The 24897-nt window shown below is 45.8% G+C and overlaps 1 protein-coding gene across 2 annotated transcripts in view; it reads left to right on the top strand.

The window, feature by feature from the left end:
• The first annotated feature begins 188 nt into the window (after positions 1 to 188).
• Positions 189 to 24897, top strand: part of RASSF2 (Ras association domain family member 2) — a 37125-nt gene continuing 12416 nt past the window's right edge. Inside the window, exons 1-6 of one of the 2 annotated variants that reach the window (XM_075601287.1) lie at positions 189 to 346; positions 3654 to 3744; positions 7080 to 7155; positions 9730 to 9881; positions 20858 to 20925; positions 22067 to 22227. In XM_075601287.1, coding sequence (XP_075457402.1) covers positions 3686 to 3744; positions 7080 to 7155; positions 9730 to 9881; positions 20858 to 20925; positions 22067 to 22227 — 516 coding nt within the window. In that variant the 5' untranslated portion in view covers positions 189 to 346; positions 3654 to 3685. Of the gene's footprint in view, positions 347 to 3038; positions 3168 to 3653; positions 3745 to 7079; positions 7156 to 9729; positions 9882 to 20857; positions 20926 to 22066; positions 22228 to 24897 lie in introns of those variants that run through there. The other variant, XM_075601288.1, reaches the window with a different exon arrangement.

The raw sequence follows: 24897 nt of genomic DNA, 5'->3' as shown, positions 1-24897 counted from the left end.
TATAAGGCAGAAGAGCTCAGCCAAACAGCCCCCCTCCCTGTCCTAGCATTGTCTGAAAGGGGGTTTGCCCAGCTAGGGCCCCGTTAGCCAATCACACGCAGGGCCAGACACCAGAGCGAGCTGCCATTGGACAATGGGAAGGGAGTAGTGAGCCATCTATCACAGTGTGAGTGTAGGGGACAGCTGCTCCTATGCACAGACTTCCCTTTTATTGATGGGTCAGAGGGGGAGATCCCAGTGAATACAAACTGGGGAGGGGGAGGAGGCACAGAGCCAGCACCCCAGAAGGGGAACAAACAAGGACCCCCTCCCACCCTCTCCAGATATAATCCAGCAAAGGGACAGGGTACGTACATTCTGCTTCTCTACAACCCCAAACCTATTAGGATTTGACTTCCTTTTTTCAAACCCCTCTTATTGTCTTTATTTTTTTTTTTTTTACAAAGCTTTTGTTTCCCTTAAAAAAAAAAAATATTTATATATAATATTTCCATTTGCATATATATACACACACACACACACACACACACACACACACACACACACACACACACACACACACACACACACACACACACACACACACACACACACACACACACACACACACACACACACACACACACACACACACACACACACACACACACACACACACACACACACACATATTATAATTTGCCCTGGTAAGGGGGTGCAAATGGAGACAGGATGCAGGATGGCATGTTTGGGTTGGAAGTTGGATGGATTAACCTCTTACCCTGCCAGAGAGGTGTAGCGATGCTACGAAGAAGGGGTTAAAGGGAATTTGAAGAGTTCCATCCCTGGCTGTTGCATACAAATCTTGGGCACGGGTGCTTCTTTTTCTGGCTTGCAGGTGATGGTTGAAGTGTAACGGTGCCAGGCGGTAAGAGTACCGCTACTTAAATACTATTTAACCATGTATTGTCGACATACAATAGCTCTGTGCCCAGGACATACTTGAAAACGAGCGGTGACTCTCAATATCCTGGTAAAACATTTTAGAGGTAAATAATAAATGCATTGTTTTTCCAAACTTGGTTGTGCTTTAAAAAAAAAAAAATATATATATATATATATATATATATATATATATATATATATATATTACTAGATTATTTTTGTAAATTTGTAACGTATTGAAATGAAACAATATTGTACTGTGTGTATTTTATGTCTGTGAGGGCAAAGAACACGTGTGTGTGTGTGTGTGTGTGTGTGTGTGTGTACATACATACATGATATTCTGTATTATTACGCAGACCTTTATTGCACAGGTCATACAAAGCTAATAAAAACATTTTAAGCTGCCAAGTGCTTGCAAACGATGTAGTATCCCTGGGTTTATACATTAAAAAGCAGTGTTGCTCTGTAACTCTAAAGCAGTTGTATTTGGTTTATAAATGACAAAATTGTTAAAAAGCAGAGCTACTCCATACCCCTAATACCATGATATTTCCATCACTGGCTTCATTTAACACACACTCACACACACTCACACACACTCACAATCCTACTCTCTCTCGCTCTATGTTGCTGTGTTGAAGATGCCAGCTAACGGCTCATGCGAGTTCCTTGCTCAGCCTCAGACCCTCCCTAAGGATTCATTTCATTCTCAGCACAGGGATGTGTCTTGAGTCATTTCTAATCTTGGCGGGATTCAAGTTGGTTGCTTATTGAAATGCACGGGACTCCATTTCAACTATTGTTTTGCAATCTGCTTCCCCTTAACCTCTGAGCTGCCACTGGGGCCTGCAACGACAAGGCCACTCCTGTAAATAGAAATCGCAAATGATATCTGAAGAGAAGTCCGAGAAACTGCCCTGGTGATTTGTAGCTATTTTGAATTCACTGGGTCAGGGTAGCCAACTCCAGTGTGTGTCTGTCTGCATATTAGGCTGCGCTTATAGTGACAGCGACGCGACCGTCGCTTCAAAACAAATGCATTGTCGCCGTCATCGGCGCTTATAGTGCACACGACGTTGACGGAGCGACGTGCTACCAAAAATCTTGTAGTCGCTGTTATTTGATTTTTTTCGGCGACGGTCTCCCCTTGTGGCCAATCAGGAGCTTCTCCGTCCCTCTGCCCTCCCCCTTTTCTGACGTCACTGGCCTTGTAGCCAGCAACGTCGCCTAAACTTAAAATAGGACTTTGGCGATGGCGATGGTGATGTCATCGGTCACATCGCCGGCACTATAAGTGCGGCCTTAGAAGGGGTGAGAAGCATGTGTCCTTAATGTCTGAGTATTAGGAGGAGGGGACGAGGTAAGTGTGGAAGCAGAAGTGGTGATTGGAAAGTTGAATCGCACCAGGTCCCCAAAAAGCACTGACAGCTCACCAAAAATAGAAACTAAAACTGTTTAATAAAGACTACATAAAAAAGAATATCAGGACAAACAAAAAACTGCTACATAAACACCCTACGCGTTTCAGGCACCTTAGTGCCCTTTCTCAAGGTAAGTGTCCCTGATATCTGTGTATTAATAGGGGTTAAGAGGTGTGTGTCCATGATGTCTGTGTCCATGATGTCTGTGTAATAGAAGGGGTGAGAGTTTTGTGTCCCTGATGCCTGTGTATTAGGAGGAGGGGACAGGTAAGTGTTTTCCTTAGGAGGGGGGAGAGGTTTGTGTCCCTGATGTCTGTATCAAGAGATGGTGAGAGATATAGCTCACTCCATGCTATCCCTTTGAGGTTTTGACATCTCCGTGTGTATATTTTTTCAACGCAGAACACAGATTTACTGAAAATGTGTTTTAGTGCAAACGACTTCCTATCTTTTCGGCGACACTCTCTCCCACATGAAACGACTTGATTAACATGGAGTGGGTCATTGGCTGTGCTCTGCCCTCTTTGAAATTCATTTACGGCCTCATTCAGTTGCTCTAATGAAGCAGCACTTGGGGTGCTGACCTGCTGCCTGAACACTGAGACAATTGGCTCTCCACAGCTACTGTAGGAGAGGAAGCCCTGTGACTTCGGAAGGAAGTGACTCTCGTGTCACACGCCTGGCTAGGATTTCACATCTAAAGGCATGTCAGCAAACAGGAAGCGGGGCACTTTCAACGCAGGAAAAATATATACTGTATACATTGCAGCAACCCACAGAAGCAAAATAGCCCAGTCTGACAATTTCTGCAGTTTATATGTATGTGTGGGTTTGTGTGTATCTTTGCAGTTGTGAGTGTGCAAATCTGTGTATCGTATAGATCAGTGTGCGTGTGGGGGACTATGGTCCTTTATGTACTAAGCAGTGCTTTTCCATAAGACATCTCACATCCTATTGAAGTGAATGTTGCGTCCAGTATCTTGTGCTTCGTATCAATGCCTTTTGTGTGTGTGTGTGTGTGTGTGTGTGTGTGTGTGTGTGTGTGTATATCAGTGTATTTCTGCAGTTTGGTTAACAGGCATAGATTGTAAGCTCTACAGGGCAGGGACTGCATCTGTAAAAATCCTGTGTGCTGAGTACCGTGCACTATTCTGTGATAGTGAAGCACTTTGAGTCCTATTGGGAGAAAAGTGCTATATGAAATTAGATATTGCATCTCTGGCAGGATAGCGGTTACAATTTGTGTCCACAATATATTTGCTCAGTCACAGTTTGGTCCCTAACAGGTCTCTCTTTGAATTTCAGGTTGTCCCCGCCAGGGACAGAGGAATGAACACATGGATCAATTACTGGAGACCTCGCTTGTTCCCTGTGGAAAGGACATGTACATTTCCAAGTGAGCTTTTTCCATTCTGCATTCATTGCTTTTCCTATTGGTGTCTCTGGAGTTCCTAGAGTAACGGCCATAACTATTGCCACACTTTAGAAGTCTTCTTGGTCCCCTGTTGACCTGCTGCATGCTACACACGATGTTACATAAAAATACTTAGGCCGAGCTCATGGCGCGGGCGTGTGCCACACTGCCAGCGATGTGTGCGCTAGGCTGCAGGAGTTTGGGGAGGCGATCGAGGGCATAGTGAACATGTCGCAGACACGTCACGGAGCTGGGTCGCCCTCTTTGGCTGATCCAGCTGACGTCACGCGACTGTAGCCTGAAATCTCAAATGTAGTTGTCGGGCCAAAATGTAGCCCCGTCGTCAATTGGCCTTTTAGGTCGGCGTCGCAACGTGCGCGGGTACTTGCGGGACTCTTACCTGATTTCCTATTGTGGTTCCTCAAGTGCCCGCGGGGGTGCATGCATCGACGCTGCTACATTTTGGCCCGACAACAAAATTTGAGATTTCGGGCTGCAGTCATGTGACATCAGCGTCACGTGAGCTGGATCAGCCAATGAGGGCAAGCCCGCTCCGTGACACGTTCGCCACGCCCCCGATCGCCTCCCCAATCTCCTGCAGCCTAGTGCACACATCACTGGGGCTGCAGGAGTGTGCGCGGTGGCACGCACACGGTAGCCAGCGCCGCCACCATGAGCTCAGCCTTAGACGGGTCCTTCCTTGGATGGAAACCACAGGCCATTCTGAGAGTCTTCTCCTGGTCTGAGTTACTTATTAGGGTCTGACCCCTGTATGATCAAAGTGAGTTATAGGTTAACCCCTAAATTGCCAAATGTGGTTCTGAGGTATGGTGAAGGTATTATGCATAGGTGACGGATGTCTTTTTCTTAAAGTAAAAGATATATATATATATATATATTTTTTTTTTTTTTAATTAAGAATATGCCTTTTAGGATCATTTTGTGCAATTATTGGGGTGACTGTTCATCTTATTTCCACCCTCGCCCCCAAATCAGACTTGAGCACGTTCACTCCCTGTCAGAGCATAATTTAGGTAAGGCCACAGGATAAGATTTTAAGGCACTGAAATTCACTGTAAACTTTAGGTTGCAGCATTCATAGGATACAAAATATTACATCATGTTTTTGTTTTATACTACTCTTTGTTTCTTAGGCCGCGCTTATAGTGCTGGCGACGCGACTGATGACGTCGCCATTAGTGAAAGTTATAATTAGGTTTTTAGCGACGTCGCTGGCGACAAGGCTAGTGACGCCACTAAGGGGGCGGGCCGCGCTATTTGATTGGTTAAGAGACAGTCACATGTGGCGACTGTCTTTAAGAAATAAAATTTACCCGGCTTCAAACATTTTTGGTCGCTTCGTCACCGTCGCGCACTGATCCGACGGGTGCACGCGTGTAACTCCTATGCTTCATTGCGAGTCAGCTGGCGGCATTGTTTGCCGCCAAATGCAGCGGGTCCTTATTTGTTGCTCCTTATTGCCTGATCGGATGATCTAAGGAGTAATGAGAACCAGGCAACTAGTATATTAGTATATTGAGATGACAGTAGGAGTAGGGTGCACACGGTGTACCCTATGTTCACATGCTGAAGTACCTTCATTTGAGCACTGACCTTTTATTGGCCAGCTCTGACAACAGAGCTGGTGTCGGATCAGTGCGTGATTGACCTCAGTTACATTAATATCTGTGGGTTGGATGTACCTCCTCTGATCACTCTGCAACACAATATCTTGGAGGTTTGCCTTCTGGAGGCACACGGGTAGACTCCACACTGAGTCGGCTCGTTTACCTACGGAGTGTTTTCTGGTGGTGTTGTACAGTATAATATACTATTACTATTTAGTTTGTATGGGGCAGCATTATGTGTCCCTGACTCTAGGTCCTACCTACATGTAGGGTTCATATACCCAGAGGAGCTGAGCCGTTACATTGTACCCTAGACTTCAGTTATTTACGCTTATTCGCAGTGTTACCCTTACATCTCACTCTGCCCTGTGTGTTGTTCTTCCTACACCAGTTAGGCTAGGGTCCTCTGTATTATACAGCTACTCGCTACCTGCTGTGTGGAGATTGTTCAGAGGGTTTTCACTATACCAGCTTGGCAGACCTGGCAAGGAATTTCAGTTGAGATCTGCTATTAGACTGATTATAGTTCTAGGGTTGTTTTACTAATATACACCACCACAATACAGATACTAGTTTCACCCTGGTTCACACTGGACAGTGGCTGATTGTATCCACTTGTTCATCACTGCTTGATACAATTTGGTGTTTATCTGCAGTTTAATATTATTGATCCAGAACATTTTAGGATCACAGCGTTTAATACTCGTTTTAGTGCCCTTTATTTTAAAGTTTGGATAATAAAGTTTTATAGTTTTAACTATTTCATTAATCATGCACTTGGTGTATGAGTGCCCATACTAGGTTTCTTTTCTTTGCTTATGTACTTTAACCAGTGTCACCAGCTAACCACATGTCATTAGTTCAGTCTGCCCCTGGTTTGACCAGCACAGATATCTCCATCAATACCATAACTGCAAAGTGTGACCCAATAACCTCGTGGCTCTCTGGAGGCTTTGGACTAGAACACTGCAGATCCACCCCAGAGGTGGCTGAATGGCCTCCTCTCGGAAATATTTGCAAGGCCCTTGGGAATGGAAAGCTGCTATATAAATACAAGATTGGTGCTCACACAACCTGTGAGGTGCAGGACTGGTTAAATAAAAATAAACCCTGGTGATGGATGCCCAAGAAACACAGAATAGATGAGTAATTAACGTTTTGTAATCATTTTTGAGAATCTATCTTATGCTGTAACCTAAGGTTTTATAGTGATGTTTCCTGCCTTTAGATGTTATCCCACTGACTAAAATAATACATTCATATAAGTAATGCTCTGACAGGGCGTGGACGTGCTTAAGTCTGATAAAGGGTGGGGAAAAATAAGATTAACGGCCCCCCTTTGATTGCCAAAATGATTTAAAAATACATGAACTTTATTAAAATAATAAATGTTTAAAAATAGCTGTAAGACGCAGGTGCAGGATACGCAGTGTTCCGTCCACATCTGGAACCGAGTTTGCGTTTCTTCCTCTCATGCTCTGATGAATCGCTGCAATTGGCAGGTTGGCCTATTTTTAGCGTGTTTGAGCGAGCGCAGGGCTTTGTATTCTCACGTTCCTGCAAACATATCCCCCCCCCCCCCTGTCTCCTCTCTGACTTCTCTTTATCCTTTCTATTGAGGTATATGTGTGGGTATAAAAAATAAACCTAATGGTGTTCACAAAACATTTTCTTTCTTTTTTTTTGAAGGAATGAGCTGCTGTCCCATCTGAAGAATTATAATCTGTACTATGAGGGACAGAACCTTCAGCTGAGGAACAGAGAGGTAAAGAGAGGGGTCAGCAGATACCCAGATACCCAAACTACGTGTGTATGAGCGGAATCCATAGAAATTGGTGGGAGGGTATTTCCGTTATAAAGATGTATGTGTGTGTATATATATATGTATATGTATATATGTGTATATATATATATATATATATATGTGTGTGTATATATATATATATATATATATATATATATATATATATATATATATATATATATATATATATATATATAGATGTATATGTATGTATGTATATGTGTATATATGTATATATTCATGTATAGGTATCAGTACCGTGTTAGCCGAGCTTCAATAATCAAAAAATAAATAGATGATACCGTTCTGTGGCTAACGAAATGCTTTTATTTGTGCGAGCTTTCGAGATACACTGATATCGCCGGAGAACAATAGGACAATAGGCACTCCGTCAGGTAAGTCAATAGGGTGGGTGCAGATCCTATATAGTGAAATAGACAATACGATACCGTGTTGTGACGAATATCAAAGGCACCCGCTTGCGGGTCCCGCTTGCGGACACTGCATCCATAGGACTTAATGCATATACTCTGCTCTCGATTTGATCCAAATGCCAGTATGCTGGTATATGCACATATAAAATTCAATATAGATAGCATAAAATGATCCGAAACACACCCTACGCATTTCGTCCTTAAAACTTCGTCAGGGGGTATATAAAAACATGGAAAATGCAGACATAATTTATATATGTGATGACCAATCACAGCTAGACTTCACTAATTGTGTAATTGACAACATACGAGTAGTTTTAACTACTTTCACTGCTGGTGTTAAAGCAACTGAATCAAAATGGAAGTAGTAATAGTTCATGTAATACAAATATAGAAAATGGAAGTAATAATAATACATGTAATACAAATATAAACAAAATTCATCATTGGAAGGTGCTAATACTATTTCTTTTTCTTGTTTTATATATATATATATATATATATACATATATATATCTGTATATGTATAAAGATATATATATATATATATATATATATTTTTTTTTAAAATAGCAATTATAATAATCTACACATAACATGTGTGTATAATTTTATGTATGTAGTGCCAGCAGCGCTTTACAGAATACGGTAAATAAAGCTGGGATAAGTGCAACAGGTAAATGAAAAAATAGGGAAAAGGGAGGCCCTGCCCCGAAGAGCTTACAATCTAAGTGTTATGTTGGGAGACTTACAGACACAGTAGGAATAACAGCATTTATTAAAAGTGCAGTCAGGGGATGAACTGCATGGAAACAGAAAACAAGGGGAGCAAGGGGTTAACACAATTCAGTTCCCAAATTCTAGTTAAAAAATGGGCTTCCAAAGGGAACCCTAACTTTGCTCTGATTGGTTAGTACCCAAATGAGTCACATACCTAAATTTTTGTATTCCCCTATAACCCTGGGCCAAACAAAAATAGAAAAATAATCCTAAGTGTCAACCCTAACCCTAACTTTGCTCTGATTGGTTAGTACCCAAATGAGTCACATACCTAAATTAGGCTGTGTAAGTATTGTGTAATCTATAGTTTAGATTCCCCCCCCCCACTCACTTCCTTCCAGGAGGTTTATTCCTCCCTTTGGAAGCCCATTTTTTAACTAGAATTTGGGAACTGAATTGTGTTAACCCCTTGCTCCCCTTGTTTTTCTGTTTCCATTTTGTTCTAGGGGTCTTGGATGGTCCCTCCTGGGGTTGCAGCAGAAGGGGTTGCTTGGAGGTCTTCCTTCATTGGCTAAGGAGACCCCTTTTCCTTTCACTTAATTGTTGGTAACTTTGACCTTGTTTCTGTATATACACTTAGAGGTTGAGGCTAGCGCCCGGGTTTTCTGTTCTCAGGAGATGACCTGCATCTGCCGCTCATTGCATAGGTGTAGAACTTTTAATGAGATGCTTCCTTTAGGAGGTGAATTTTCAGCTGGGATTTAAGTGTGGGAAGTGAGGGTGCTGGACAAATATTGTGTGGGAAGAGCGTTCCATAGGTAGGGAGAGATTCGTGGAAAAGGTTTTATATGGGAGAGGTCTGTAGGGGTAAAAGGTGCAAAGATGAGACCATGTTGGGTTGAGGCGAGTAGGGGAGAGATCCGAGTTGAGATATATGGAGGTGCAGAATGAAAAGCAAAGGTCCTGTTCAATTATGTTTTTGTGATACTCTGTTGCATCAAATACCACCTCTTTGCAGCGCTGTTTCTGTTTGCCCTTACAAGTGTACAAAAGGATCTCAAATAAAGAAAAACAACTGGCACAAAGCGCATTGGAGATAAGTAAAAGAATATTATATACACGTTAAAAAAAGATAAGCAACTACTACAATTAAGTAAATGACAATGAACATCCATCAGCATTAACAGCATGTAGTTCAATAGACTGCAGTGTGTTGAGATTCCTCATGATCAGCATTGACCTGTAAAACACCAGGTAAAGCAGGAAGGTCAGGGTTGTGCGGTCCCAGAAGTAGCTGAGGTGAATCTCTATGCGCTGCAGCCTCTGTTAGCCGAGCATGTGACCTTCTCCTTTGAAGCTGATGGGTGTCAATATTTTGCAGGAGGAAGGTGAGCTGATCGTGGAGGGGTTGCTGAACATCTTTTGGGGTCTAGGACGTCCCATACGCCTTCAGATGCAGGACGACAATGAGCGAATTCGCCCTCCTCCCTCCTCCACGTCGTGGCACTCGGGGTGCAACTTGCTCACTCAGGGGTCAGTAATACTCCTCCTCCTGATATCATTAACCCCATTGTTCAGCACGGTATTACAGTGATCAGCGCGGTATTACAGTGATCAGCGCGGTATTACAGTGATCAGCGCGGTATTACAGTGACCAGCGCGGTATTACAGTGACCAGCGCGGTATTACAGTGACCAGCGCGGTATTACAGAGATCAGCGCGGTATTACAGAGATCAGCGCGGTATTACAGTGATCAGCGCGGTATTACAGTGATCAGCGCGTTATTACAGTGATCAGCGCGGTATTACAGTGATCAGCGCGGTATTACAGTGATCAGCGCGGTATTACAGTGATCAGCGCGGTATTACAGTGATCAGCGCGGTATTACAGAGATCAGCGCGGTATTACAGCGCTCAGCGCCGTATTTCAGCGCGGTATTACAGTGATCAGCGCGGTATTACAGTGATCAGCGCGGTATTACAGTGATCAGCGCGGTATTACAGTGATCAGCGCGGTATTACAGTGATCAGCGCGGTATTACAGAGATCAGCGCGGTATTACAGAGATCAGTGCGGTATTACAGCGCTCAGCGCCGTATTTCAGCGCGGTATTACAGTGATCAGCGCGGTATTACAGTGATCAGCGCGGTATTACAGTGATCAGCGCGGTATTACAGTGATCAGCGCGGTATTACAGTGATCAGCGCGGTATTACAGAGATCAGCGCGGTATTACAGCGCTCAGCGCCGTATTTCAGCACGGTATTACAGTGATCAGCGCGGTATTACAGCGATCAGCGTGGTATTACAGCGATCAGCGCGGTATTACAGCGATCAGCGCGGTATTACAGCGATCAGCGTGGTATTACAGCGATCAGCGCGGTATTACAGCGATCAGCGCGGTATTACAGCGATCAGCGCGGTATTACAGCGATCAGCGCGGTATTACAGTGATCAGTGATCAGCGCGGTATCACAGTGATCGGCGCGGTATCACAGTGATCGGCGTGGTATCACAGCGATCGGCGCGGTATTACAGCGATCGGCGCGGTATTACAGCGATCGGCGCGGTATTACAGCGATCGGCGCGGTATTACAGCGATCGGCGCGGTATTAGAGCGATCGGCGCGGTATTACAGCGATCGGCGCGGTATTAGAGCGATCGGCGCGGTATTAGAGCGATCGGCGCGGTATTAGAGCGATCGGCGCGGTATTACAGTGCTCTGCGTTTTTCCCCTTTACATGCTATTCTATTGCTCTGCATGTTATCATATTGCTATGTGTATGATTAGTTAGGCTACGGCCCCAGAGAGCACATGCGAGCAACGGAGCATCTGACGGCGCTCTTGGCCTTCACCCGAGCGATCAGAGGATTTCAGATACCTCGCGACGGGGTGGCGTGGCTGGGGCAGTGGCCATGACATAACGCGTCTGGTTCGCCCACATTCGCTGAACCGCCGCTGTGATGTGGCCATCGCCCGTCCGCCGCACCAAAAGTCACATTTCTTGACTTTTCAAAATGTGGTTGCGCCACCGCACTTTGCATGCGCGCGCACGGACTGACTGGAGCCGGCCCAATAGAGGGACGACTCTTGTTGATGCTGTGCACGCGGTCGCGATCACTGGGGACAACGCCTAACATCGCTTTGCTATGTTATTATATCGCTCTGCGCGTTGCATCGCTCTGCGCGTTGCATCGCTCTGCGTGTTGCTATATTCTTCGGCGTGTTACATCGCTCTGCGTGTTGCATCGCTCTGCTTGTTGTTGCTTGGCTCTGTGTTGCATGGCTCTGCATGCTATATATCACACTGTATGTTGTTGAATCGCTCTGCGTGTAGCTTCACTCTGCATGTTGCATGGCTCTGCAATATGTTGTTATATTACTCTGTATATTGCATCATTCTGCATGTTGCATGGTTCTGCGTGTTGTTGCATGGCTCTGCGTGTTGTGTGGCTCTGTGTGTTCTTATATTACTCTGCGTGTTGCTGCATGGCTCTGCGTGTTGTTGCATGGCTGCGTGTTGCTGCATGGCTCTGTGTGTTGCTGCATGTTGCTGCGTGGCTCTGCGTGTTGCTGCGTGTGGCTGCGTGTTTCTGCGTGTTGTTGTGTGGCTCTGCGTGTTGCTGCATGACTGCGTGTTGCTGCGTGGCTCTGCGTGTTGCTGCGTGGCTCTGCGTGTTGCTGCGTGGCTCTGCGTGTTGCTGCGTGGCTCTGCGTGTTGCTGCGTGGCTCTGCGTGTTGCTGCGTGGCTCTGCGTGTTGCTGCATGGCTCTGCGTGTTGCTGCATGGCGCTGCGTGTTGCTGCGTGGCGCTGCGTGGCTCTGCGTGTTGCTGCGTGGCTCTGCGTGTTGCTGCATGGCGCTGCGTGGCGCTGCGTGGCTCTGCGTGTTGCTGCGTGGCTCTGCGTGTTGCTGCGTGGCTGCGTGTTGCTGCGTGGCTCTGCGTGTTGCTGCGTGGCTCTGCGTGTTGCTGCGTGGCTATGCGTGTTGCTGCGTGGCTCTGCGTGTTGCTGCGTGGCTCTGCGTGGCTATGCGTGTTTCTACGTGTTGCTGCGTGTTGCTGCGTGGCTCTGCGTGTTGCTGCATGGCGCTGCGTGTTGCTGCGTGGCTCTGCGTGTTGCTGCGTGGCTCTGCGTGTTGCTGCGTGTCTGCGTGTTTCTACGTGTTGCTGCGTGGCTCTGCGTGGCTCTGCGTGTTGCTGCGTGGCTCTGCGTGTTGCTGCGTGGCTCTGCGTGTTGCTGCGTGGCTCTGCGTGTTGCTGCGTGGCTCTGCGTGTTGCTGCGTGGATGCGTGTTGCTGCGTGGATGCGTGTTACTGCATGGCTCTGCGTGTTGCTGCGTGGCTCTGCGTGTTTCTGCGTGTTGCTGCGTGTTTCTGCGTGTTGCTGCGTGGCTCTGCGTGTTGCTGCGTGGCTCTGCGTGGCTCTGCGTGTTGCTGCGTGGCTATGTGTGTTGCTGCGTGGCTCTGCGTGTTGCTGCGTGGCTCTGCGTGTTGCTGCGTAGCTCTGCGTGTTGCTGCGTGGCTCTGCGTGTTGCTGCGTGTTGCTGCGTGTTGCTGCGTGGCTCTGCGTGTTGCTGCGTGGCTCTGTGTGTTGCTGCGTGGCTCTGCGTGTTGCTGCGTGGCTCTGCGTGTTGCTGCGTGGCTCTGCGTGTTGCTGCGTGGCGCTGCGTGTTGCTGCGTGGCTCTGCGTGTTGCTGCGTGGCTCTGCGTATTGCTGCGTGACTGCGTGTTGCTGTGTGGCTGCGTGTTGCTGCGTGGCTCTGCGTGGCTCTGCGTGTTGCTGCATGGCTCTGCGTGTTGCTGCGTGGCTCTGCGTGTTGCTGCGTGGCTCTGCGTGTTGCTGTGTGGCTCTGTGTGTTGCTGCGTGGCTCTGCGTGTGGCTGCGTGTTGCTGCGTGGATGCGTGCTGCTGTGTGGCTCTGCGTGGTGCTGCGTGGCTGCGTGGTGCTGCGTGTTGCTGCGTGGATGCGTGTTGCTGCGTGGCTCTGCTTGTTGCTGCGTGGCTCTGCGTGTTGCTGCGTGGCTCTGCGTGTTGTTGCGTGTTGCTACGTGGCTCTGTGTGTTGCTGCGTGGCTCTGTGTGTTGCTGCGTGGCTCTGCGTGTTGCTGCGTGGCTCTGCGTGTTGCTGCGTGGCTCTGCGTGTTGCTGCGTGGCTCTGCGTGTTGCTACGTGGCTCTGTGTGTTGCTACGTGGCTCTGTGTGTTGCTGCGTGGCTCTGCGTGTTGCTGCGTGGCTCTGCGTGTTGCTGCGTGGCTCTGCGTGTTGCTGCGTGGCTCTGCGTGTTGCTGCGTGGCTCTGCGTGTTGCTACGTGGCTCTGTGTTGCTGCGTGTTGCTGCGTGGCTCTGCGTGTTGCTGCCTGGCTCTGCGTGTTGGTGCATGGCTCTGCGTGTTGCTGCGTGGCTCTGCAATGTGTTGCAGACCCAACTGGCCAGAAAGTAGTTTAAAACAGTGTCAGGTTGGAGAAAGCGAACCAATGACAGACCAAAGTGGGAAATGGTGTTGCATGGGACTGCTAGATCACTGTATGAGGCAAACACAGAGGGAAAGTGCTGCAGGAGCGGCTCCCGAATCTTCAGGAATTCTTCAAACAAAAGTGATTGTACTCGTGGCAAAGAAGGACGGCATTGTAATGAGAACTCAGATCTAGATGCAGTTTGGCGATAGAGTGGGGGTTAGGGGGGTGTACAATTAGCGGCCCCTCATTACCTGGGGCAGAGGAGAGCCCCACCCGGGTGCACAATCACAGAAGTGGTGCCCGGCTTGTGGTTGGGCCTAACTTCCGGTATCGGCCGGGGGTGGGGCCGCAGAAGCTCTCCTCATGAGAGAGAAATGAATAGGCAACAATTGTTAGGGCTGGGGCCCGCTGCGCTCGGCGGCGCAGGCAGCCGCGTGAGCGTTCCCCACCAGCAGGGGAATCCTTCTGAGCCGGTCCCAGTCCCCCCTCGCTGCACGGCTCACTACGCGTCAGCCACCAGGGGATGCAAGAAAATTGTGATCCCGAGCGGTGACGCGTCACGTGGTGCGCTGATGAGCCAATCAGCGGCGGGAGCGGGAGCTGTCAGACAGCTTCCTACACAAGGGGGTGGTGTGTGTGGGTGTGTGTCATTTGTGGGGAAGGGGGAGGGAGCGGGAGCTGCTTACCTTCCAGCAGCCCGCAGCAGCTCCCTCCTGCAGCCCAGGAGACCAAGCCCGTGGAGGGAGGGGGGGAGTAGCGGGTCCCTCCGCTCAAACCACGCCGCCCCCCTCCCGCTCCGGCTCCCTGCTCCCTACAGACCGCATATCGCGGTCTGTGCCTGTCAGCGCGCCGCCTGTCTGCAGTGCGGGTGCGCTGACTGAGGGAGCGGGGCCTTAGCCTTAGATGGTGAACACTTAACTCCTGACACCTGCCCCGGTGCTCCATACAAAAGTAATCCCTAGTCATAATACTAGGAGAAATACGTCCCAAAATAGGCACAAGCCGTGGAATTGTGCAAAAGGTGAACATTTATTTCTAAATATTCAACGTTTCAGCCACCGCATGGGCCTTTAACAATATTTTTGTGTTTTTGACAAAGGCCCGAAACGTCAAATATTTAGACATGTTCACCTTTTGTGCCTATTCTGGGAAGTATTTCTCTGGTATCCTCACAAGAGTGAGAGAACGTGTGAGAGAACGTGTGAGAGCGCATGAGAGCACCCGTGTGGGAAGAGCTGGGATGTCAGAGTAATGAGTGCTGCACGTGAAGCAGCGCACCTTGACATCTCTCCTGGGTTAGTTCCGAAGAGCCACACTGCTGATTTTGTCAAAAGGGAAGGCAAGGCAAGTCAGGTCAGCTGGCAAGATGCACGGGATCTGAACATTTGCAGCATTGCACAATCCAGCCACTTCTGCCTGCCAGGCGCCTCTTCCAAACAGAACAAAGCAAAATATTCCCAGCTTTAGGCCACGTGGAAATCATCTGAGCAGCTGCATAAAGAAACTCGTGTCTCCTTAACCCTTTCAGGGCTGGAGGCAATAGACTCCACTGCAGTGAAGAGAGGGCCCACACTAGTGTAACATATTCTCTATCATAGTTAGCATGGATTAGTCCAAGCACTTTAACTCTCGCGGGTTATCTCTGTTGCTCTGTGATTTGACGTCGGTCCCACTGATTTTTAGCACCAGCATATATAGATTTTAGTGGCGTCTCAATATACAGTACTAGTATAAACACTTTTCTTAGAAAGATCCGTTTTCCTTGCAAGGGAAATTGTAATTTATTTGCCTCGTGGGTAAATGAATGTTTCTATGTAATTGGAATCTAATTTTTCTACTGGTAATTATGGTTCTTCCCCTTTATCTGTTTGAACGGATGGCAGCATGATTAGTTTAAACAAACCAATAAAGAGGGGGGCTGTCTGAATTGCAACTTCCCTATATATGCGTAACTTTTATTATTCTATCATAAAAGATATTATGTGAAGATGGTAAAAATCTTCCAAAGCATTTGGTTACCATGGAGATGTCCCAAGTGTAAAAAGTTATTTAAAACTGCTTAAACTTGTCTGATTAAAGGAAACTTTGTCAAATGCTTCCATTAAGGACTGGCCCTTTAACCTTTACAGTGCCATCTTGCATTTCTGGTCATGTGATCGATTCAGCAGCGATCACATGATCGCTGTCGCCCCCCAGCTGACAGAAACGGAAGTGCAGATGGCTTGGTGAGATATTATGTATTTTAAGCAATCGGGTGCTTCAGGGGTTAATGAAGGTACAAGTTGGGTTTAAAAATATAAATATATTGGGTTTATGACAGTCTCAAGATAAGGGCAGTGGTTTTGCCAGAGATGGGAATAAAATATGGCCCTTTTGACAACTTTATAAACATTATCTTTTTAGAGCTACCTTTAAAGGCATTCTCTGGAGGGTTCTGCAAGGTTCAGCGGGCATGGCTAAAAAAGTTTTCAACCAAAGAGTGACTTTATGAAAAATGAGAATTTTCTGTGACGTCATCTGCTGAAAATGCTGGGCGTTGCATGTGTGTATCCGTGGCACCGAGTGGCATATAATGATTAGACACATCTGGTTTAGCAGGTACTAAGGCAGGGGTGCGTAAAGTGGGGACTGGAGATCACAAGATCTTTCTGGGAGGGGGGGGAACGCGGCGGTTGCAGAGGACCCGCGCTCTTCCCTAAGGCATTTAATGGTATAGTCCAAGATGGAAAAATGCGGTGCACAGCTTGCAGGGAGGAAAAATTGGAGTACAGCACATCCAAATGGACTAAAAACAATTTATTTTGGGAATGACATAAGGGACATTGAGATAGGAAGGTATATGGAGAAACTCTGACGCATTTCGGGCATAGCCTGCCCTTTGTCATAGAGTATACTCTGACAAAGGGCAGGCTACACCCGAAACGCGTCAGAGTTGCTCCATATACTCACCTATCTTGATGTCTCCTATGTCATTCTCAAAATAAATTGTTTTGGATCCATTTGGATGTGCTGCACTCCCATTTTTCCTCCCTGCACGCTGTGCACCGCATTGTTCCATCGTGGACTATACCATTACAATTTCCCAATGCTGGATGAACGCCTTGCAGCCAAGAATTTCTACAGTTAGTGAGTACTATCTACTTTTGGAGTTATGTTTCTACAGTATGCTGCATATTGTGGTCCTTTATTATCATTACACTCTAAGTAGTACGTCCTATAAGTGTGGTGGTGAACAGGCTAGAACAGCTTTACAGGCGACATCTTCCCCTCGTAACCATAAATCCCACTTGGAGTTATTTTATTTATTTAGGAACTGTTTTACCAGGATGTAATACATTGAGACTTACCTCTCGTTTTCAAGTATGTCCTGGGCACAGACTTATGATGACAAATACATGGTTACAATACATAGTTACATAAGTGAACCGGGTATACATTATATACATGACATTGCATGCACAGTTAAAGATAATATAGATTATAGGCATACTGTATGTAACAGTTACAGACCAGATTCAAATGTGAGACAGCTTTAGTTTTGAAAGAACTTAGACTGGTGGAGGCTGTGAGAGTCTCCGGTAGATTGTTCCAGTTTTGGGGTGCACGGTAAGAGGAGGAGCGGCCGGATACTTTGTTGAACCTTGGGACCATGAACAGTCTTTTGGAGTCAGATCTCAGATGATAAGTACTGCATGTGGTAGGGGTGAGGAGCTTGTTCAGAAAGTATTTGAAGGCAAGTCAGGAAAGATGAACTTGGCGACTAGACTCAATTGATGACCAATCTAGTTCTTTGAGCATTTCGCAGTGATGTGTGTTGTAGTTGCATTGGATAACGAAACAACAAATTGAATTGTAGATGGTATCAAGTTTGTTAAGGTGGGTTTGGGGTGCCGAGTCATATACTATGTTCCGATAGTCGATAATTGGCATCTGCTGTGCGATATGCTTTCTTACCAGCAGACTTAGGGAGGATTTGTTCCTGTAAAGTACCCCTAGTTTGGCATAGGCTTTGGATGTCAGGGTATCAATGTGCATCCCAAATGTTAAATGGGAGTCAAACCATATGCCCAAGTATTTAAAACTAGTAACAGGAGTTAGTGTGGTATTAGCGTTGGATTTGATCTGGAGCTCAGTCATTGGAAGCTTTAAAAATTTAGCCTTGGTCCCAAATACCATTGTTACAGTCTTGTCGGTGTTTAAAAACAGTTGGTTTTAGATGTGAGATAGCGGCCTCCTGGAAGAAGGTATCTACCCCCTCCAAGGGAATGATAAAAAAGAGGATCAATGAGGTGATGCTTATGGAAAAGCTGACTGCTTTCCTTAAACAAAACACAACAGCCTTCTATAAAATCTGGGAACCATGGCTAATTCTATAGATTAGCTTGGACACTCACCCGCTTTGTATGAAAGTAGGATAATATGAAAGGGAGAGCCAAGACACCCTGACCTCAAACCCAAATTGATGGACTTAGGCACTCGGTGACTGGGGAGGGGGTCAGCTCCCTCCTCCCCCCGCTCCCCCCCTACTCCCTCTCTTTTTCTAGCCTCCTTCTTTATCCGGAGGCCTCGCCTTTTTGGTGATGCTCTATTCTATTCTTTCCCCCTTATCCTAAAATTGTTTTTGTATTAGGTTGCATATAGTCCATTATACATATCTAATGCATAATTTCCTAATAAAACTATTTAGAAAAAAAAACAAAAACAGTTTGTTTTGGGTCATCCAATTTTCAAGTCTCAAAAAGTCAGATTGAAGTATGTGAAGGTCAGAGAGGCTAGGGCTGTGTGCATGTAAGATTGTGTCATCTGCATACATGTGTATTGAAGCTCCCTTACAAGCTGTAGGAAGATCACTGGTGAACACTGAGAAGAGTAGGGGCCCCAGAACAGAGCCTTGCGGGACACCATAAGTGATATCCAAGGGGATGGAGTTAGATGGACACATGTTGGGATCTACCTGATAGGTAGGAATGAAACTAGTTTAAAGCATGCTTCCCTATTCCACAGCACTGGAGTTTGTTAAGCAGGAAAACATGATCAACAGTATCAAATGCCTTTGCAAAATCTAGGAATATTTCACCAGGGAGTTGTCCCAGTTCTATTCCACTCTGGATCGCATTGCAAACTTTTAGGAGGGTAGTTACCATGGAGTGCTTGGGGCGAAAGCCAGATTGGAATTGCCTAGGGAACTTTGTCTTGGTATAGTAATCGCTTAATTGGGAGTGAACACATTTTTAAGCCCTTCATGTGGCATCTACTAAATTATGAATGGTTATCTAATGGATTGCCAATCAAGTTTGTTTAAAGAAATCATCTAAACTCCTATCAACATGCTATAATACTTGGCTCTATCTATGGGACTTGAGATGCATATAAATGCATTATAATCCTGTTTAACACCTTGTCGCACAGATCCTGGGACTGTTCAGTCCAGTTTTCCTAAGGCATTTAAATTAAATGCCGGGGGATCGCGTGAGGCCTCTGCAACATCAACTTACCTTGACTCTGCCGGCATTAGAACTCGTCTCCATGGCAACGCAGCATCAAATGACGCCACCGGGTCATGTGAGGGTCAAGGTAAAGGGGGGCACTAGCACTAGAGGAGACAAGGCAGGGGGGTGCAGCAGCTGAAGGTTGCGCTCCCCTTTACTAAGGGACAGTTATCCATTTGTCGCTGAAATGTAGGATTAAGACGATCGTGATTTAGTCTCATTGCTCAATGACCGCCTGAATCTATTGATGTAGGTCACGTGTGTGTACTGTAAGTATTACAGAAGGAAAGTTATGAGTGCATTTAGATATTGAGGAAAAGTTTAAACGTCGTTTGTAAGGTTTATTTTTACTCTGTCGTAAAACTGTCAATCTAACAGCTGATTTACGACGGGGTGGGTTTATGTTGTTTCAATGGGGAAAAATTGTACTAAAGCTTAGCTTTCTCATTTCCGCGCCAGTGATCTCTCTGGAAGAAACCCTATGGCATTTGGGTAATGTACTGTATAGGGATTTGTATTTTATGTTTTACCCTGTTATTTTGAGAAACTGTTCTGCATTTATTGTAATTGTATATTCTATTTATAGCCTCTAACTGTTGCATCCTCTGGAGAGAGTATTTACATTTTCGGACACATTTTGCGACAACAGATTTTTGTGTGTTAAGTGCATAGTTTTTTTTTTTAATCATAAACAGGTACCTGAGACCCTGGCAGATTTATTAATTTTACATCTTTTATTTGCATTTCTCGGGTTGCAGCAGCGTATACTGTAGATATGATTGCAATTGAGTAAGGGGTTAATATTAACTCATGGAAGGTACCTTGCACAGGCGAAAAGGTAAGTTGACTAGAGTAGCCGTGTGTATTAACCCTGTTTGTATATCTAAGTCACGTGCTCACGTGTGTGCTGTTCGTGACAGTATATGGGGGCAGATTTAGGGGATATATTACTCATTTGAGGAACTTTTGCGGAGGTGAAAAGTGGAGCAGCCTGTGAGCTGTATATTAACCCTTGTCCCATATGCAGGTCACGTGCTCACAGGTGTGCTGTACGTCACAGGCTCCATTGGAGCAGTTTTCTTGACCAGACCCATGAAATTAATGAGCATGTACCCACGACATACCTGATACATCACTAGGGCCATTGGTGTGGCAGGGCCTGCCATAGGGGCTCAGAAAGCGTTACTTAAGATATCACGTATACAGTTTGGAGGCGAGGGGGGACAAGAAACTTTTAAACATATCAAGGGTGTTTAACAGAGAACAGGAGGGCAGCATGTTTCAGGTAGAGAAGTGCCAGAACAAGAGGAAGCTGGAGGGTGGCAGGCTGTGGGGGGAGGGTGACAGACCGAGTGGTTCTTACTGCCGTTAAATTAGATGTTACTATTGGTTCGTTGATTCCCACTTATTTTGTGAGCTACAAAGGATTGCCCCTTTCATAATATTGCGGAATGAAGATGTTGATGTTAACTCAGCGTCCCAAGTCTTAGTGAATGTATGCGGCCCCTGCAAAGCTCCCATTGACCTTCTGTACATACTGAACCATCTGCTTTTATTTTCTTGCAGACAAGTAGCTAAACCAACCACCATTCCTGACATCCAGATAACAGAAACGGACGACAGCCCCTGCGCAGGTGAGAGGTCAGCAATGTCTACAACATGGGTAGCCAACTCCAGTCCTCAAGGGCCACCAACAGGTCAGAATATTCCTGCTTTAGCCCAGGTGACTCAATCATAATGAGCTTAACCACTGATTGAATCACCTGTGCTGAAGAAGGGATATCCTGAAAACCTGACTTGTTGGTGGCCCTTGAGGAGTGCAGTTGGCTACCCCTGCACTACAGCATTGAATTCAAGCCCCACACATACCAAGCTGCCAAAATGGCCTCCAGTGCAAGAGTGTTAACACATCAGTGCTGTTCTGTCTCCTACTTCTGTTGTTATTTTTTGTGCTGGCACTAGCTATTATTGCAACATCCAACATTTAAAAAAAATGACACACACACGAACAGCTTGCTTTTTTTATTGGGTTAAAAACAAATGTGCAACTTTGTCCTTGGCTGCCATCTGATTGAGTGATTGAGAGCTCAGTTGCCCATTGGAGTGATACGGAGTTGGATGACATGAGCATCACTGGGGCACGATCTCTAGTAAGTTTAGAGGAGGGTGCGGCTCTAACCAGTGGCTCTTTAAGCAATATGTCTCTCAGCCAATACAAGGCAGCTGGTCTCTCCCTATGTATTATACATGACACCAGCTGATCCCAGCCTGGGCACTTTAATAATTCAGGACTCATTTTCAGGATAGGTACAGGCTGTCTGCAGAGCACACAGAATATTAACACCTCCTCTTATCCATACCAAGCCTGTAACACAGATCCGGATAGGCTACCTTCTGCTGCCCTCATTCCCCACTTGTATTGGAACAGACTGCATGAGCAGCTCAATGACAGGATTAATATACCAGGGAGTAATATATTGAGTTACCTCTCGTTTTGAAGTATGTCCTGGGCACAGAGTTATGTTGACAATACATGGTTACATTAAATGCAGGAGTCAGTGGTTCATTCATCATGACTGAGCCACTGATTGAGTCACCTGTGCTGAAGCAGGGATTTCCTGAAAACCTGACCTGTTTGGTGACTCTTGAGGACTGCCGTTGACCACTCCTGCATCAAATGAATAAGGTTTAAAGGTTAATGTTTACAGACATTTCATGGACCGTTCGGCATATATAGTGCTGATAAACTCCGGCGTGTCTGGTTAACTCCCGCAGATGAGGAAGATGCGAGGCCGTTGGAGGAGGACGTACCCCAGTTGATGCGCACAAGGAGTGACGTGGGGGTACGACGGAGGGGGAACCTGCGCACGCCAGGCGAGCAGAGACGCATCAAACGCCATCGATTCTCCATCAACGGGCATTTTTACAACCACAAGGTGCGGGAACGGGGTGACAGAGAAGCTTTTATGGCTGTCGCTGTATATTTATAGCTGGGGAGCACTTACACCTGCACCTGAGGGTTTCTAACCACTGCACAAATTCACAAATTTCGGATCGGGTAGACAGATTGTTGGGTGGGCCTGGGACTGACCCGGCAGTCTTGGTACACATTAGCACCAATGACAAAGTTAGAGAAAAAATGATTTCAGGGATCCAGGCTGCAAGCTTAAGGCAAGAACCTCCAAAGTAGTATTTTCTGAAATACTACCAGTGCCATGTGCTACCCCAGGGAGACAGCCGAAGATTCGGGAGGTTAATGCATGGCTAAGAAAATGGTGTAGGAGGAGGGTTTGGGTTTTTAGAGCACTGGGATTCCTTTTCTGAGAGGTGCAATCTTTATGGTGGGGATGGATTGCACCTCATTGAAGAGGGATCTTCTGTGCTAGGGGGCAGGATGTTAAAAAGGTTGGAGGAGATTTTAAACTAGGATGGAGGGGGGGGGACAAGAAACAGATAATGAACTAAATAGAATAGATAGGGATGGGGAAATAGCAAGGGGTCATGGAGGTGGAATGGGGGCAAGTGGGAGTTTGGCAAGCAGGGAGACACCCATATTAAATACAGATAATACTAGAAAACTTCTAAAGACTAAACCCAATAGGCGCAGAAAAGCAGGAGCAGATGAGATAATAGTACAGACTGAAAAAAACTGAAATGCATGCTTGCTAATGCAAGGAGTCTGACCGGTTAAAATGGGGGAGCTTGAATTAATAGCTACAAGGGAGCAGTATGATATCATAGGCATTACTGAAACATGGTGGGATGAAACTCATGACTGGGCAGTTAATTTACAGGGTTATTCACTTTTTCGGGAGGTTTGAGCAAATAGAAGAGGAGGTGGAGAATGCTTATATGTTAAACTGTATCTAAAACCTATGCTAAGGCTTAGTCCCTGGTGGAGGCTGCTGCAAGCGCGCCTGGTGTCCTGGCGGTGTGTGCACAGCTTAAAACCGCAATCTGCGGTCTGTAGGAATCGATCAGAGGCGCGGGGGCGTGGCCAAAATGGGGGGTGGGCACGGCCATAACGGGGTAATCTTATTTTAGGTTGCATTCAGTCACTTCTACGGTGCATTATCAGACAAGTCACTTAACATATTACCCAAAATCAGATGGAATAATTCTTGTATTCTACAATTCACACATCTCTAACTATTTAAACAAATGTTGATAAACTTTTTCAGAGTTGCTTTTCTGCCATTGGCTAACAGTAGCTACACTCCCATCGGCCAAAGCTATCTCCTCTCGTATTGTCTCCAAGTGCACCACGTGACCGCGTTGCCGCATGGGAACACAATCATGTTGTATCCCCTGCTGGCTGACACGCCACAGTGCCTCGTGAGCCGACACGGAAGGAGACACTGGGGCCTTCCACTACCGAGGTGAGCGATTGTGTGCGCCACGCGCCACCGGGGACCTGGCCTAAGGGAAGATGTTTATGAAGTGAATGATGAGAATGTAGAGACCTCGTGGATGGAAATTAGCAGTGGAATTAAAAGTAGAACGGAAATGTTTGTAGGGATATGCTATAAACCACCAAATATCTGTGAGATTGAGAACGCCAAAATACTTTAGCAAATGGCAAAGGCATCAAAACTGGGTCATATTTGTGTAATGGATGATTTTAATTATCTAGACATAGACTGGGGCAATGAGATTAGCATTACAACAAAAGGAAACAGGTTTTTGGGGTGCTTAAAGACAATTATATGACCCAAATTATTGAGGAACCAACAAGGAGAGGGGCAATACTGGATTTGGTCATATCAAACAATGTAGAAGTAATAGCAAATATTGAAGTCCGGGAACATTTGGGTAACACTGATCATAACATGGTATCATTTGAAATGAATTGTCAAAAACCATATTACTTGGGTTTAACAAAGATTTTAAACTTTAGGAAGGCAGATTTTAATAAACTGAGGTCTAATCTACAAGTAATACATTGGGATTATGTTTTTGCAGGGAAAAATGTGGAAGATAAATAGGCAGTCTTTAAAACATTGTTATGAAAGCATACTTAACAGTTTATAGTAATAAATATAAAAGAAACAAGTAAATCAATGTGGATAAATAAACAGGTAGGGGAGGAAATGGAAAAGAGGGAGGCGTTTATATTCAGTCAGAAGGGACGGAGACATCGTATCAGAATTATAAGGTATGTGACAAAAGTTGCAAAAGGGCAACTAAATTAGCAAAAATTAGTAATGAAAAAAGCATTGCAATAGAAAGTAAGATCAACCCTTCTTTAAGTACCTTAACAACAAAAATGTAGAAAAGAAAATATAGGAACCTCCATATTAACAAGCAATTGGTTAACTGAGGAAGATGTTCATAAGCGGCTTAATAAAATGAAAGTAAATAAGGCACCTGGCCCCAATGGCATACTGTACATCTAAGAGTTCTTAAGGAGTTAAGTAAAATAATAGCAAAACTATTACATTTAATATTCAAGGACTCCATTTCCACAGGCTCAGTACCACAAGACTGGTGTAAAGATGACGTGGTGCCTATATTTAAAAAGGGAGCTAGATCACAACCGGGGAATTACAGATCTGTAAGCCTGACATCAATAGTGGGGAAGCTACTTGGAAGGTTTAGTACGGGAT

The sequence above is a fragment of the Ascaphus truei genome, chromosome 5, assembly GCF_040206685.1.
Source record: "Ascaphus truei isolate aAscTru1 chromosome 5, aAscTru1.hap1, whole genome shotgun sequence".
In the NCBI taxonomy this organism is placed as follows: domain Eukaryota; kingdom Metazoa; phylum Chordata; class Amphibia; order Anura; family Ascaphidae; genus Ascaphus; species Ascaphus truei.
The sequence above is the reverse complement of the archived record's forward strand: the minus strand, read 5'-3'. Positions and strand labels throughout refer to the sequence as shown.